At 48.4% G+C, this 13,512-nt stretch overlaps 4 protein-coding genes across 4 annotated transcripts; 1 reads left to right on the top strand and 3 right to left on the bottom strand.

The window, feature by feature from the left end:
* Positions 1-3,854: 3,854 nt before the first annotated feature.
* H257_08151 (hypothetical protein) lies at positions 3,855-5,979 on the bottom strand (the record flags this gene model as incomplete). Its single annotated transcript, XM_009833939.1, has 4 exons — positions 3,855-4,049; positions 5,428-5,553; positions 5,629-5,709; positions 5,809-5,979. The coding sequence occupies 4 exons, from the start codon at positions 5,977-5,979 to the stop codon at positions 3,855-3,857; spliced, it is 573 nt and encodes a 190-aa protein (XP_009832241.1).
* Positions 5,980-6,985: 1,006 nt separating this feature from the next.
* On the top strand, positions 6,986-7,436 carry H257_08150 (hypothetical protein; the record flags this gene model as incomplete). The annotated part of the gene is made up of 2 exons (XM_009833938.1): positions 6,986-7,060; positions 7,125-7,436. 2 exons carry the CDS (start codon positions 6,986-6,988, stop codon positions 7,434-7,436), a joined length of 387 nt encoding a protein of 128 aa, XP_009832240.1.
* A 2,301-nt stretch (positions 7,437-9,737) lies between these two features.
* H257_08149 (hypothetical protein) lies at positions 9,738-10,883 on the bottom strand (the record flags this gene model as incomplete). The annotated part of the gene is made up of 2 exons (XM_009833937.1): positions 9,738-9,875; positions 10,410-10,883. 2 exons carry the CDS (start codon positions 10,881-10,883, stop codon positions 9,738-9,740), a joined length of 612 nt encoding a protein of 203 aa, XP_009832239.1.
* A 121-nt stretch (positions 10,884-11,004) lies between these two features.
* Positions 11,005-11,362, bottom strand: H257_08148 (hypothetical protein; the record flags this gene model as incomplete). Its single annotated transcript, XM_009833936.1, has 1 exon — positions 11,005-11,362. A coding segment is annotated over one exon (358 nt), but the record flags the coding sequence as incomplete, so codon positions are not given.
* Positions 11,363-13,512: the final 2,150 nt, after the last annotated feature.

The following is a 13,512-nucleotide window of genomic DNA, read 5'->3' as shown; positions in this document are numbered from 1 at the left end:
TGTGACAAAGCGCGTAAACGACTTGATCGTTGTAGCCTTCGCCTTGGTCGTGTTGGCAGGCACAAGATCTTGGATCCCCATGCAGAATGATATGCCAAAGTGATTGCTACCAATTGTCCGAACACAATATTATATGCAGGAAAATATGTGTTAATGCTAGCGTTTGTATTGCACATATTCATATTTTGTGATCCATTCGGACAAAATCTGTCCGAACTGGTCCGATCTTGTCCTAGCAATTACGTATACTTCGATTGGCTGAAATGTTCTCGAAAAACAACATAATGCAAGTATAATTGGCTGGTAATCATGTCCCCGGGTCGGATTGGTTATAATTCCGGATACAATGCACAAGTATGTCCGCAAAGTGATCATATTCACCCATACCATAACGACTCGGACAAATATTTGCTGGATATGTGCTTCGGACACGCACTTAACCGAATTTACGCATTAAATGCGAATAGTTGTACCACAGGCCTTGTCCGGGTAGCGGCACGGCCTGCGGCCTACCTGCCGCTTTTCCCGACAAGAGGAATCGATTGGACATTCGGTGAAGTGTACGATTGGGGCTCACTCCTCGCCAAGGCACCGCCTGCACAAAATTATACACACGACCTCCGCTACGCTGCGGTGTGCGCAATTTTGTGGGCGGATGCTCTGTCGTCGCTCGCTACTGTAAAGCTGATCGTTCTTATGCGGGTTAATACAATACACAAGTATATCCGAACATATTCCGTTCGGACACTTTCATTCGGACAAAATATGTTCCCCTTAAGTCCAATACAAATGCCAAGTATGTCCGACTGATATTGTCCGAACGTGTCCGCAAAGTAATCATATTCACCCATATGCTCAAGAATAACATGCCCAAATTCGATGGTAAGAAATATGAAATGATACGAGTATTATATGTCATTACAGGTGGCCCATCTACGATATCCGTAAAAATGCTTTGGTCATCGTCGCTTTCTTCATCGTCACTTGATTCGTCCTCGCCTAGTGCAGGCTCATTTGCAGCCTCGTCGGCGGCTTCCAGCTCGAGCAGGTACGTATTGAGATCCACCACTTTCTTCTTTGTGTACACGGTAGATCACATTGCTTGGGAGCTTACTGAAGGCCAAGTCCAGGCGCTGCCGCACATCTTCCATGGTCGTCGCCATCGTGTATTGTCGCCCGACGCCACCCTTCAGGTAGGACCACACGTACTCAATTGGCTGTAGGTCTGAATGGTATGGAGGCGTGTAGACAACTTCAAAGTTTCGCGCTCTTGCCATCGCCACGACCTCAGGTAGGACGTTCTGTCGTACTTGTGCTTGGACCTTCGACCAAATCACTGATTGGTACTCATTCGAGGACGCCGCCAGCAAGTCTTGCTTCTTCCACGTTCCCTTGGGCGTGTCGTGTGGGACGCCTTTTTGATACGAGGCGTTGTCCATGATGATGACGGCGCCAGACTTGCCAAGTACGTCCAGTTCATTCATCAATTCCTTCATCCAGGTGACGAAGTAGGCATGGTTAAACATGCCATGATAGTCCTTGGTTTGCCGCGAACCACCACGGAACACCCTTGTCGCGAGCAGCTTGGATCCGTCAGGGCCGTCGTCGAGAATTCCAGCGATGAAGCATAGCCGCTGCCCTTTGTGCTTGGGCTTAGGTGCTTGGTCGAGCTCGTCGTCGGAGTAGTACAGGCTATCGTTGTGCCGGGCATAGTTGTGGTGGATGTACGATTCGTCCATATATATAACAGGTCGATGAGGTGTTAATTCAATCGTACCGGACATATATTTAATGTACTCTTCTCTAGCAATAACAACTTCATCAGTAAGACCATATATGACCTGACCTTTTATTTGTCCTCGTTTAAATCCACGACTCAAAAGATAGTCCTGAACGGTTCGTAGACACGCTTTTGTATCATTGTTGTCGGTTTCATCGTACGCAACATGACCATGCTGTTTCAAAACTGTCATAACATCTTTCGCTACGACTCGTGTTCGGGTTCGACGTCGCTCGCGGACGAATTCTACAATGAGACGCAGCACTGCTTTTGTCTTTGGAACTCGAGATGTATGAGTAGAATTGTTAGCAGGTAGTTGTTTGACAAGAAGTACTTTTTTATCTCTATACTGCTTCCATACCTCGTGAACGACCTTTTTACTACGTCCGAGGATTGATGCAATGTGTTCAGATGCGGAATCAACGTTTTCACGTCGAAATTGTGCGTGCAACCGAAGTATGTCCAGCCGTTCTTCTTTTGTTAGTGCTCGTGGTCACTCACTCTTCACGTACGACGTGACCTCGTCGTACTCGTCGTCTGTGATGGTCGAGTTGCGAGGCATGTCAAAGTGAAACTGGTGGTGTGCAACATGTATGCGATTATCCGGATGTATTGGCGACGAGAGGTTCGGCAATGAATGGTGAGGTGAAACTCTACACATGAAATATTATTAGTTTTGTCAATATATTAGATTTGATGTGTAAATCTGGACCTGAACTGCAATGTTTTTCAATGCAAACTCGAAGGGAATTAAATTTCAAGCGAAATTAGCAGTAGAGGCGGAATCCCCGTGAAAAACTGCATCGGCGTGTGTAATTTGGTCATCCGAAATTGTCAAAAACGTAAAAAATGTCGTAGTGACCCCTGGATGGTCTTGTCGACTGTAAACATGGTGAATAATCCGGATACAATGAAAACGTTCGTACGGATAAGTGCTGTTTACAAAGACCAAGATATACTTGATACTCCTTTTCGGCCACAATGTACCTGGTTCCATATATCTCCGTACAAAAAGGCCGGTTGGTTTAAATTCTATTACTCGATCAATTTTTCACCAATCGAAAATCTGAACCGTAACTTCTGTTGGACTTGTCCAGTTCTATCGTTATTACGGTATATTTTCCTAAATAATATCAATACAAAGTTGGAATAGCTGTCGAAAGTCAAGGCATTTATTTGTAGTATTTAGGTGACTTGCACCATAGTATGTGTTTGTCTCATGCGAAAGAGTCTGAAACGGGGAATTATAATATGCAACTTCCACATTCCGGATGTCAATCCTGAACGACATATGGTCAAGTGAACATTACACAAATTTGGCAAATCACTGATTGCTCACGTTACCACGTAAGTGTAATAAGACCTCTATCTACGGATACTTTAGTACCCTCCTCAGAGTACAATTCTCTGATTAAAACAGTTACATTGTTGTTTTTCTCAGAAAACACTGCATTTGAGTATTTATATGGAACTTTGTATGCTCGGACCACCTCGCCTCTTACTAGGGTCCGAGGTTTCGCTCCGGACATGCTTGCGAACAACGACAAGTCGGCGCCCGTGAGGCCAGTTTTCCCGAAACCCTCGACTTTATGGGAATGTCTGATGTCGTGTACCTGGATAAAAAGTGGTTCAATTCGGAGAAGGACCGGTAAAAGGTGTCCAAACGAAAGGAGAGAGACACCGAACCACCAAGCTTGCAAGAGAAAGCAATTCATTCCGAAAGTGATGTTCCTTGCGGCTGTTGCATGTCCATGTTATGATTGTGGAGTTATGTTCGATGGCAAGCTTGGTATGTGGCCTTGCGTGAAGAACCTGCCAGCGGCACGAAGTTCGCGAAATCGAGTCGGTGGAACTATTGCAACGACGGATCCGGAACAAGCGGGACGTACTTTAACAAGACTATGCAACACCGCATGGTGCCTTCACGCATGACATTCTTGCCCGCGTTTCGACTGACTCGTGGATGTGCGCCGCCAGTCACCAAACAGCCCAGACTTGAACGTGCTGGATCTTGGGTTCTTTGCGTTGATTCAAGCGCTACAGTACAAGTCGGTGGTCGATTACATGATTCGGGCTACCCTGACTGGCAGCATACGACGTCCTCAATGTCGTGAAGCTTGAGAATGTTTTCCTGACGTTGCAGGCTGTCATGTGCCTTGCGCTCGAGCACCATGGCGGCAACAACTTCCATTTGCCGCACCTCAACAAGGACGCCATGAGATGCGCAGGCACTCTCATGGCGAATGTTTCGTGCCATGTGCCGCTTCTTCTGCAGTGCCCAATTGCATAACGATAACCTGACCAGTGAGAATTGTTACCAATACAAATCAAGCTTTTTCTCAATAAACCAATGATATACAAATGTCGACAGTAATTTGGAAAAAGTGGACGTCTTACCACTGTAGGATACACACGACGCTTGTGTCCATGTCGAATTCTACATGGACATCACGACTCATATACTGTACCATAGACCCAGCACCATGGTCTCATGTGAACATAAAGTGATACCACGTATAAATTCTATGTAGTACAGTCTATATAAAGTAAGCACTACCGGTAGTCGATGATGTAAAAGTGTTGTCTTATTGTTGAGGAATGGTACTCCCATTTATGGATATCAATTTGTTTTCAAAATATGGTTTAACGTTTACTTGTAAAATTTTCGAAACTAAATGATTTTCTGATTTGACTTGCAGCATTTTATAGGCTTCCCTGAGTTGATGTCTATGTGCACCTAGGTGGCATACTGCATTAATTCATTTCAAATAAATTCCCCAGCCTCGCCGCTGAGATGTATCTTGATTTTGTACGTGACTCTTATCCGTATATAATACCCGGAGGCAGTTGGGACCTTAAACCTCCCACTGCAGTGATAAAACGCATGAAATCGGTATTTAGCGTATTTGGTTTTAACTACATTAATTATACGTTAAATAATAAAACCTCCACTCTTCGATTTGGCCAGTTGGAAGTTTTAAGATGACGGTCATCATATTTATCATTTAATTTGTAGCGATTCCAATCGTGCACTTAATATCGAACTTCAACTCTCTTGAATCGTGCACTTATTCACGAACAGAGGTCGTAGTAATGTATTGTGGAAAAAACTGTCTGATTTGAGTTCATGAATTGTACGTAATGCATTGTACTACACATTTGAATGGCTAGGGGAATATCAATTTTCCATTATCAAACGTTTCGGATTGTGAAATACTTCCTGCCTAGAGGAATATGGCATTACATATTACGGAGCTCACTGCTACCTCGAACGGCGGCCACGGCTGGTTCAGCCTCCTTCTCGGTTTTCGTGGCAGCGGTTGCTTTTGGTTTGTTATGCGGTGAGTTTGCATGTATTCTATTTTCTCGAGTACTTGAAAATATTATGGAGCTAACTGCTACCTCGAGCGGCAGTGGCATTTGTTTTGGAGTCGTTTCCTAGTTGGGATTGGAGCTGCTTATTCATCACTAAATCATTGAAGAAAAAATAATTGACAATTAAATACAGAAATAATTGATTGCGAGGTGCTAGACAACTACAATTATTCATTGTTGGGGGGAATTATATATTGTATTGGTGGTCCCTAGACACCAATAATTGTGTGATTTCGACCACCCAACCACAACTACACTCACATGCAATCAACATTCGTAGTCACGCCCAAGATGAGGTCTTTCATGCCCAAGATGAGGTCTATCATGCCCAAGGACATAACCAACTTCTGGATTAACAAGCTCGGCGAGACGACCTCGACCGCCACGCGTTGGTCGTCCTACCACGCAATGGTCAGCCGCTATATGAAGTTCAGGCCGCAAATGTCTGACTTCGACGACGAGATGTGGTCAACCTTCTCCCAACACCATCGGACGACCGCGCAATCACCGAGCTTGTTGGCCACCTCAACAAGTTCAAGTCCGTGACCAAGTACCTACAACGTCAGAGTCTGAGCATGGTACATGTCCGAACGCTCTTCGGACATTTACCATGCGCAGGCTCTGGCGCTATCTGACGATTTTCAGACATGTACCAAAGCGCGGACAAATTTAAGACCAAAGCCAGCAAGGTGGTAGAGGAATGGACGGATCACCTTGAGCGGGACGCCCCACGTTCCTTCAATGCTGTGGGTCTTTTTGAAATCGACGAAGTCCGCTTGGCTGAAGTTGAGTGTAGCCGAGAGCTTCGTGGCGGCGGTGCACATGGCTTCAGGGAGGCATTATTTCGTAAGGCTGGCTGAAGCAGGATACTGTATGTGAGGTTGGCTCTTGAGCCACTTGGAGTATGTGGTGGGGAAAGGGTAGGTGTTGCAGTAGGTATCGTATTCCTTCAAGATGGGGACGGTTTCCGCACGATTGGAGTGCTCGGGTTCGCGGAAGAGGTGCGTGACCGTGCCTCCTTGTTCGGTGCGCACTTTGGCGACGTATGTATATTCCGGATCGTTGTGGTCGTCCCGATGATGCTTGATGAACGAAGCGATGGTGTAGCTTGAGGGTGGGGAACGTTGGCCAGAGTGGCTTGTAACTATACTACTAGTAACTACTGGGAGGAAGAGGAAAGAACTGGAATATTCAGTGGCACAGATACGTGGTGCATGGGCGAAACTTCGGAGCCAATCAAATGGCCTGAAAAAGTAACGAAGGAGGTGTAAAAACACGGCGGAGAGGGGTGAGCAAGGCCGCTTGAGTGGTGGAGAGGCAGTCAAAGTCCACCGATTGGCGTTTTGGATGCGGAGCGTGAGCATCCAAGGCGCCGCCAGTTCTGCTCGGTCGGGCCCCAAACTGTGCAACCATGTCCACAGCAAGGCCACGACCATTTCTTGCATTGGTTAGGCGGCAGTCGTGTTTTTCATGCTTTTCGGGCGGGGAGGCCATTTTTGGCGTTTAGGGCGATGACATTTCTTCGCGGATGGTCCCCAAACTTTGGGGATCATGGTCACGGCATGGCAGCGGACATTGCGTGCATTGGCGACCACGGCTGGATTGCCGTCCCTTGCAACGTGGCGTGTCCGGCACCGATTTCCGGCGGGTGCAACTAAGGTACGTTTGGGGTTGCTTTGTCTAGGCCGAGACTAGTGAGGGCGTTGTCCGCTAAAGTCAGGGACTGCCATCCCTGACTACCGAGGACGGCGTCGTGAGAGTGGCAGCTTTCTTCCCTGGGAGAGTCTCCGCGGACGAACTTCATTTTTTTATTTTTTCATTCTTGACTCGATGATGTTGATGTTGTGGGGTGGACTCTTCAAGCAAAAATTCTCCCGGGAGCTGGACCGAGCGTTGGATGCCAAGGTAAGTGCTTTCATGATCTCTTCCGTGTTCGTGCTTCAGCGAAGGGGACTTCGTCGATTTCAAGATATCCCACAACATAGAAGGAACATGGGGTGTCCCGCTCAAGGCGATCCGCACCTTCCTTTACCACCTTGCTGGTTTTGGCCTCAAACTCGACCGCGCAGCCATGAAGATCTACCATGTCGGTCACGCTTTAGGCACGGTCCAAGACAACCTCCGACGTGTTCTCCCTTCCCTCCAGACCCACGCACTTGTGATACTGGCGGATGAAACACTCTCCCACGCCATGATCGCCTCCCCCTCAGCGAATGGCTCCACCCTCACGGACGCCAGCGGGATCTACTCGATTGAAAAACCACTGGCTTCAACCAAGTGATCTACATCCTTTCCCTGGTACTCCAACCCCCGTCACTCTCCAAGGGCGCCAAAAAAGCCCGCAAGAAGTCAGCCAACCAAGATGTCATGACTGCCTCCAAATAGATACTAGTTAATTGCTCTAGTAGGTTTCTGTCATTGGAACTCAACCCCATTAAGTTTAATGTACACTTTTCACCCAGCCAAACTAACAAAAAAAATAGAAAAGAAAAGAAAGCAAGGGAAAAAAAAGAAAAGAAAACAAATAACGTGATCGACCAGTGATGGGCCGAAAAATTTCGATTTTCGTTGATGAGTTCCTCCGCGGGTATTTGTGCTACAGGTATGGCCATGACATATTCTGAAAGGCTGCGTCAAGCACTATCAGGTACACATAAACGCAATCGGTTTAGACAGTTCATGTTCGCAGAAATAAATTCCAAAGTTGCAGATTTTTCATGGAGTCCCAGTGATGGGCCGAATTTTATACTTGATTTAATTATTGAATAGGGTTGTGGGAAACCATGACCAGCAACCTGAAAATTATAAATTGATAAAGGAATAGCATATCTCGACAGGAATAAGATTTTGAAGAATTGTGTCAGCCAATCTTCGAACGGATGAAACTCACACCAAGCGTACGGCATGCTCCAGGCCATCAATTATCCTTACAGAGTACGGGCGCAGGAAGAAAAACGTAGGACACCTGTGTTATTATTTAACAGATGTGCCGCCCCAGCCAAACTAACAAAAAAAATAGAAAAGAAAGCAATGGAAAAAAAAAGAAAAGAAAACAAATAGTAGAAAAGCCTACCGCGAACACAGGACTTGCAGGACATTGGAGAAGCCACATCCAGCCATCTGGCAGCGACCCAGGAACCACTCAAGAGCCCACGCTCCACAGCCAACCATCTACTCCGCACAAACCACCACCTAGTGGGGGCGTTGTCCGCTAAAGTCAGGGACTGCCATCCCTGACTACCGAGGACGGCGTCCGCTGCCATGCCGTGGCCATGGTCCCTACGTTTGGGGACCATCCGCCAAGAAATGTCGGCGCCCGGCCGCGCCGACCGCCCAAAACGGCCCCAAGAGCCAAAATAGCTGTAATCGGCGACCGCCGCCCCGAAAACACGACCGCCACCGAACCAGTCTTGGCTACTAATTCAAGAAATGTTCGCGGCCTAGCCGTGAACATGGTCGCGCAATTTATGACCCATCTGAGCAAAACTGGCGGCGCCGATCACCCAAAACGACCCCGGAGCCGCAAAAACATCGGCAAGCGCTTCCGCTCACTCTGCATCCAAAACGCCAATGGGTGCACTTTGACCGCCTCTGCACCACTCAAGAAGCCTTGCTCATCCACCTCCGCCGTGTTTTCACACCCCCTTGGTTCCATATTGGTGACGAAACCTTTTCAGGCCATCTGATTGGCTCGGAAGTTACGCCCAGCCATCACGTATCTGTGCCACCGAACACTCCAGATCTTTCCTCTCCCTCTCAGTAATTACTAGTAATATAGTTACTAGTAGTACTAGCATTTATACTAGTAGGTTGTCAGTCATTGGGAAACTCAACCCTATTATGTACTACATAGTATAATGTAAATTTCTAACCCAGCCAAACTCGCCACTTTCGAATTTGCTATCTGGTGCTCAAGTTCTCAACTTGCCATCTGTTTCGTATCCAACTGTACCCCGGCTTGTCCACCCGCTTCCTGAGTCCGTGCTACGCTACTCTCCCATCGACCGCCATGACCAAGCCAACCAAGCCCAAGAGCAAACCGAGAGTTGCTGACGCCCAGTTGCCGCAGAATCCATCGCTTGAGTCTGATTCCACCAGTAGGGCAGTATCTGAAGAGCGCAATGCTCACAGAACGAGCCCTCACTCCTCTGTAGGGGTTGGAGATGGTGGGAAAGGACCTGTACAGATGGATTTAGCGGCAATCAAGGCCAAACGCAATGCTTTGTTTGCCACCCACGACCCACCGTCCATCTCCCGTCCCAGCGATGCCGATCTGGACATTGCCATCGACGCACTGACAGTCGCCAATCTCACTGGCGACCACAGGGAGCTGCGCTCGCGCGCACTCCTCCGTTGTCCTACAAAGTCAGCGGAGAACCACACGATGTGGATCCCAGCGAAGAAAATCCATACTGGTCCGGTCCCAGTAGGGAAGGCAGGATAGTATTCGTGCGTTTGGCGAGGATAGCAGGCGCAAGCTTGGCTGCCACGTTGAGTAGGGTTAACGGCCTGTAATTAGAGTGCAGGTCTTTGGAGCCACCCTTGAAAAGCAGTGACAGGAACGCTTTCCGTTGCAGAGTAGTCATGCGTTTTCTTGAAAAGTTGAACGCGTGTACAATCTCCAGCAGGGTGCCCCAGAGAAGTCCGTCCGGGACAGGAGCCTTGTGTTCCGGGCCAGCTTGAATTGCACTTGGAAATTCTGCAGCCGAAAGAGGTGCTTCTAAAAATTCCCGTTGATCTTCAGTCAGGCACGAAACCTGACGTGTGCTGAAGAATCATCCTGTGGAGGGTGGGATTCACTTGACAACTCGCTGCTTGGTTGAGCTTCTAGTGCCGTGGAAATTTCAGCAACGCGGAGACGAAGACGATCACATTCCTTCCCGTCTTGATCACGGTGTGTAGTCACTATAGACTGGAGGTACGTCTTGTCGTGAAAAAGATGGTCGTCCATAACGTTGGCAGGGTTGAAGCCCGGAGTACCCTGTGGCAATAATCCGGCTACAGTGCACTTCAAGGTGTAGTTGAGATGTTGTCGGACCTGCGGGAGCTGAAGTACCCAGCGTGGGCAGGTTGCATTTTTCTTGGGCTTGTATGAGTTGGCGGCCAAGGAAAAAGCGATAGGGGCGTGATCATTGTGGAAAAATACTTGATATTTGTTCACGTGGTATCGGATCGACTGAAGGTTTTCTTGATAAAAAAGGCCCGAAAGAAAAACATAGTCGATGCGGTTGGAATGAGTAGGGTTGGAATAGACACGGGAGTCTGGGTTGAGCAGTCTCCAGGAGTCGACCACGCCCAGTGAGGACATCCAGCGCTCTAATGCGTCAAGGCCGGTTGGCCGACGATGGGAATGGACGACCTTGTCGAGAGTTGGGTTCAAAACGAGGTTGAAATCACCACAAATAATGTGGCGAGAGTTCCCGTCGAAGTCCGTTGGCAGAGCAGTGAAAAATTCTGCTTTTCGCGGGTCATCACCAGTGAGGGCGTAAAGCACGTGGATGTATATCACGATGCCATCCAAGTTCCCTTTGACCACTAGATAACGGTTTTGGGCAATCTCGGGCAGGTCCAGTGGAGTAACATCCGTGAGATGTTGAACGGGGGAAGACTTTGAGAAAAGTAGGGCACAGCCATTTCTTCGCTCAAACGTGTTGCAACTGGAATTGGACCAAAAGCTGGAGCCTTGGGCATCAGTCTTGAACCAATTGAGAGAAGCCATGCGCAACATGTTGGAGGAAATGTGTGTTTCTTGGAGGGCAATAAAATCTTAGCGGCGGAGGGGAAAATAATCGTGGGGTGTACTGTTCGCAAGACCATTGGCATTGATGAATAAACCATTGAGCGACCAATTATGGGCTGGAGCAGATATTGGTTGATGTGAATGTTTGGAAGGCAGCACTGAATGGTCTCATAGTGGCAGATGAGACCATGATTTTCCCCAACTCCGAGTTAACCCATTCCGCGAGGGTGTCATCCGACCATAGCAGGAGCTTCGAGCACTCAAGAGACACCAAAAGGCTTGTCTGCGTCGCATGGGCCATTTTGACTGGGTCAGAGTAAATGGACGGAGCCGAAATCATTGCAAAAAGGCCCCATAACGCCAGCTGAATGTGATGTTGAGCGGAAAAATCGGGGGTCTCTTGGGAACACAGTCGATCCAGCGCGGCACCTGGGGAGAGCGTGTCACCCAATTCGTCCTCGAATAAGCTGCAAAAATCATCCAGAACTTGAGCAATAGGTAGGTTGCGACCGTCGATTTTGAATGCTGCTGGCTTGGTGCTGCTGAGCAAGCGGTATAAAGCATGGCTAGAAGCTTTGCTGATCCAGTAGTCTTCCAGGCCAGGATGGGCAAGCGCAGGCCGAAAAAGGTCGGTTGTGCTTGGAGGGTTTGAAAAAAATTATCGCCATATTGCATGTCTTCCAGAGTTTGGACGCAGAGTTCAGAGACCAGCGAGGTAAGGTCTTCCTTGGAAATATTGTCGACATGAAATTGGCTTGCCAGTTTCTTCAAAAAGAGCTTGGAGTTGGATTTGGAGACCGTTGGGCTAATTCCAAGCGTCGTGGGGGAAAGAAAGACCTTGAGATCGAAGTCCAGATCCAAGGTCAAAATTTCGTAGCGGTTCGACGGAGGGACTTCCCAGTTGCGCGTGGACGTAGAGGCGTCAAGCTTTGTCTTGGCCTTGACTTCCACAGCTTCTAATTCTTCCGATGGAACTTCAAAAACGCGGGATTTGAGTTTCTTGTGCCAAATGGACGGAGAGTCTTTAAGCGTAGGTAAAGATGCAGGCGAACCAGGTTCCGGAATGGAAATTATTGCTGGTGCAGACGATTCGGATGGTCGGCTCGAGGTGGCTGCACTGGAATTTTGCGTCGTTTGCCCTTGATACTGTGAGGTACAAAGTCATTCAGCGCCGAGATCTTGTGAACATCGAAAGTCGGAGGCTGGTTTTGAAGGAAAAAGATTTCCTGGAGAGGCTCATCGGTTTTCTTTTGCGACCAAAGAAAAGCAGGCACGCGTTTGGAGTTGAAAATGACTTTCAACAAGTTGGATTGGAGTGAACCAACGGAGTGGGTGGGAAATACGAGCACTGGAGAGCAGCCATGGTCTTGAAAAAAATAAGAAGCAGCCAAGGGGCTCACCGTGGAAGGAACACGGTGAAGCTGAACCCAGCAAAATTGCCCAACCAGAGAGGGAGCATGAATAACATGGTCATAGCCGCAGATATTCAAGGTGGTACCGACTTACAAATTGTTGGGAAAAAATCGGATTCCTTTACCACGCACCAAGGCAAACCCAAAAAGAAATGGTCTTGCTTCGATCCAGGCCGGCACGGACGACGTGAAAAGGGAGTCCATGATCACTGGAAGGGGAAACGCTTGCGTCAGGCCAGGGGCTGGAATCCAGAATTCTTGAGAGCCTTCAGTGGCACACAAGGAAGAAGGAATAAGCGCACGACGTTCCTGTGGCGTAGCTTGTAAGGCCTTGAGAATTAAGGGCTGAGGGCTATCACGGCGCTGATGGGCAGTATACCATTCCCGGCGCCAGAGGTCGATGTTGGTGGGTGGGATTTTCTTCGAGGACGTAGCCGTTGCATAGGTACGGTCTTGAGGAGGATCCCGTCGATTGCGTGAGCCGGAGGAAGGTCCAAACCCTGGCTGGCGGTAGGTGGATGCAATATCCATACCCAGATCGGGTGATGGTTGAACATCAGCATCTGCGTTGGGTCCAGTATAGTTGCCGTCAACACATGGAGCCGGCAAAACAGCTGGTGCGGGCGGAAAATTTCCAATATCTTGATTGTTGACGTCAATACAAGGAGCCGACAAAACAGTTGAGGCCACCGGAAAAGTTCCGATTACTTTATTGTTGACGTAGGATTCAGAAGAATTCTGAAACCAGTAGGACGTTTCAGTGCTTGCCACACCCATATCAGCGTCCGTAGAAAAGGTACGAGGGCTGGAGGGAGGGTGGGCTCGCAAGCGCTTCGACGGTGTAGGTTGAGAGCAGGTAGAAGCTTCTATCAAAGATAACTGTGCCGAGAAGCTTTCGATTCACTCAAATCTCCGTTTCGTTGCAGATAAGACCGTTGGCTAGATGAGACGACACGACCAGTGTAAGCAACTGAATCAAGTTCAGAGGATGCACTGGAGATGAAAGAATCGACTGCCTCTTCCGAGCTTTGCAAAAGCACGGAAAGAGATCGGGAGGACGGTTCCATCGCTACGAGTTCGGAGGGACCAACTTCGGTAGAGGACGCGCTTACGCTGGCGCCCACTCCAACGAGGGCATCGAGGCTCGTGGCAGCAGAACAAAGTCTACTGCCTACTGCCCTACCAGCGGTTTCGCCATCTCTGGT

This window comes from Aphanomyces astaci (assembly GCF_000520075.1).
Source record: "Aphanomyces astaci strain APO3 unplaced genomic scaffold supercont1.18, whole genome shotgun sequence".
NCBI classification, from domain to species: domain Eukaryota; phylum Oomycota; class Saprolegniomycetes; order Saprolegniales; family Verrucalvaceae; genus Aphanomyces; species Aphanomyces astaci.
The sequence above is the reverse complement of the archived record's forward strand: the minus strand, read 5'-3'. Positions and strand labels throughout refer to the sequence as shown.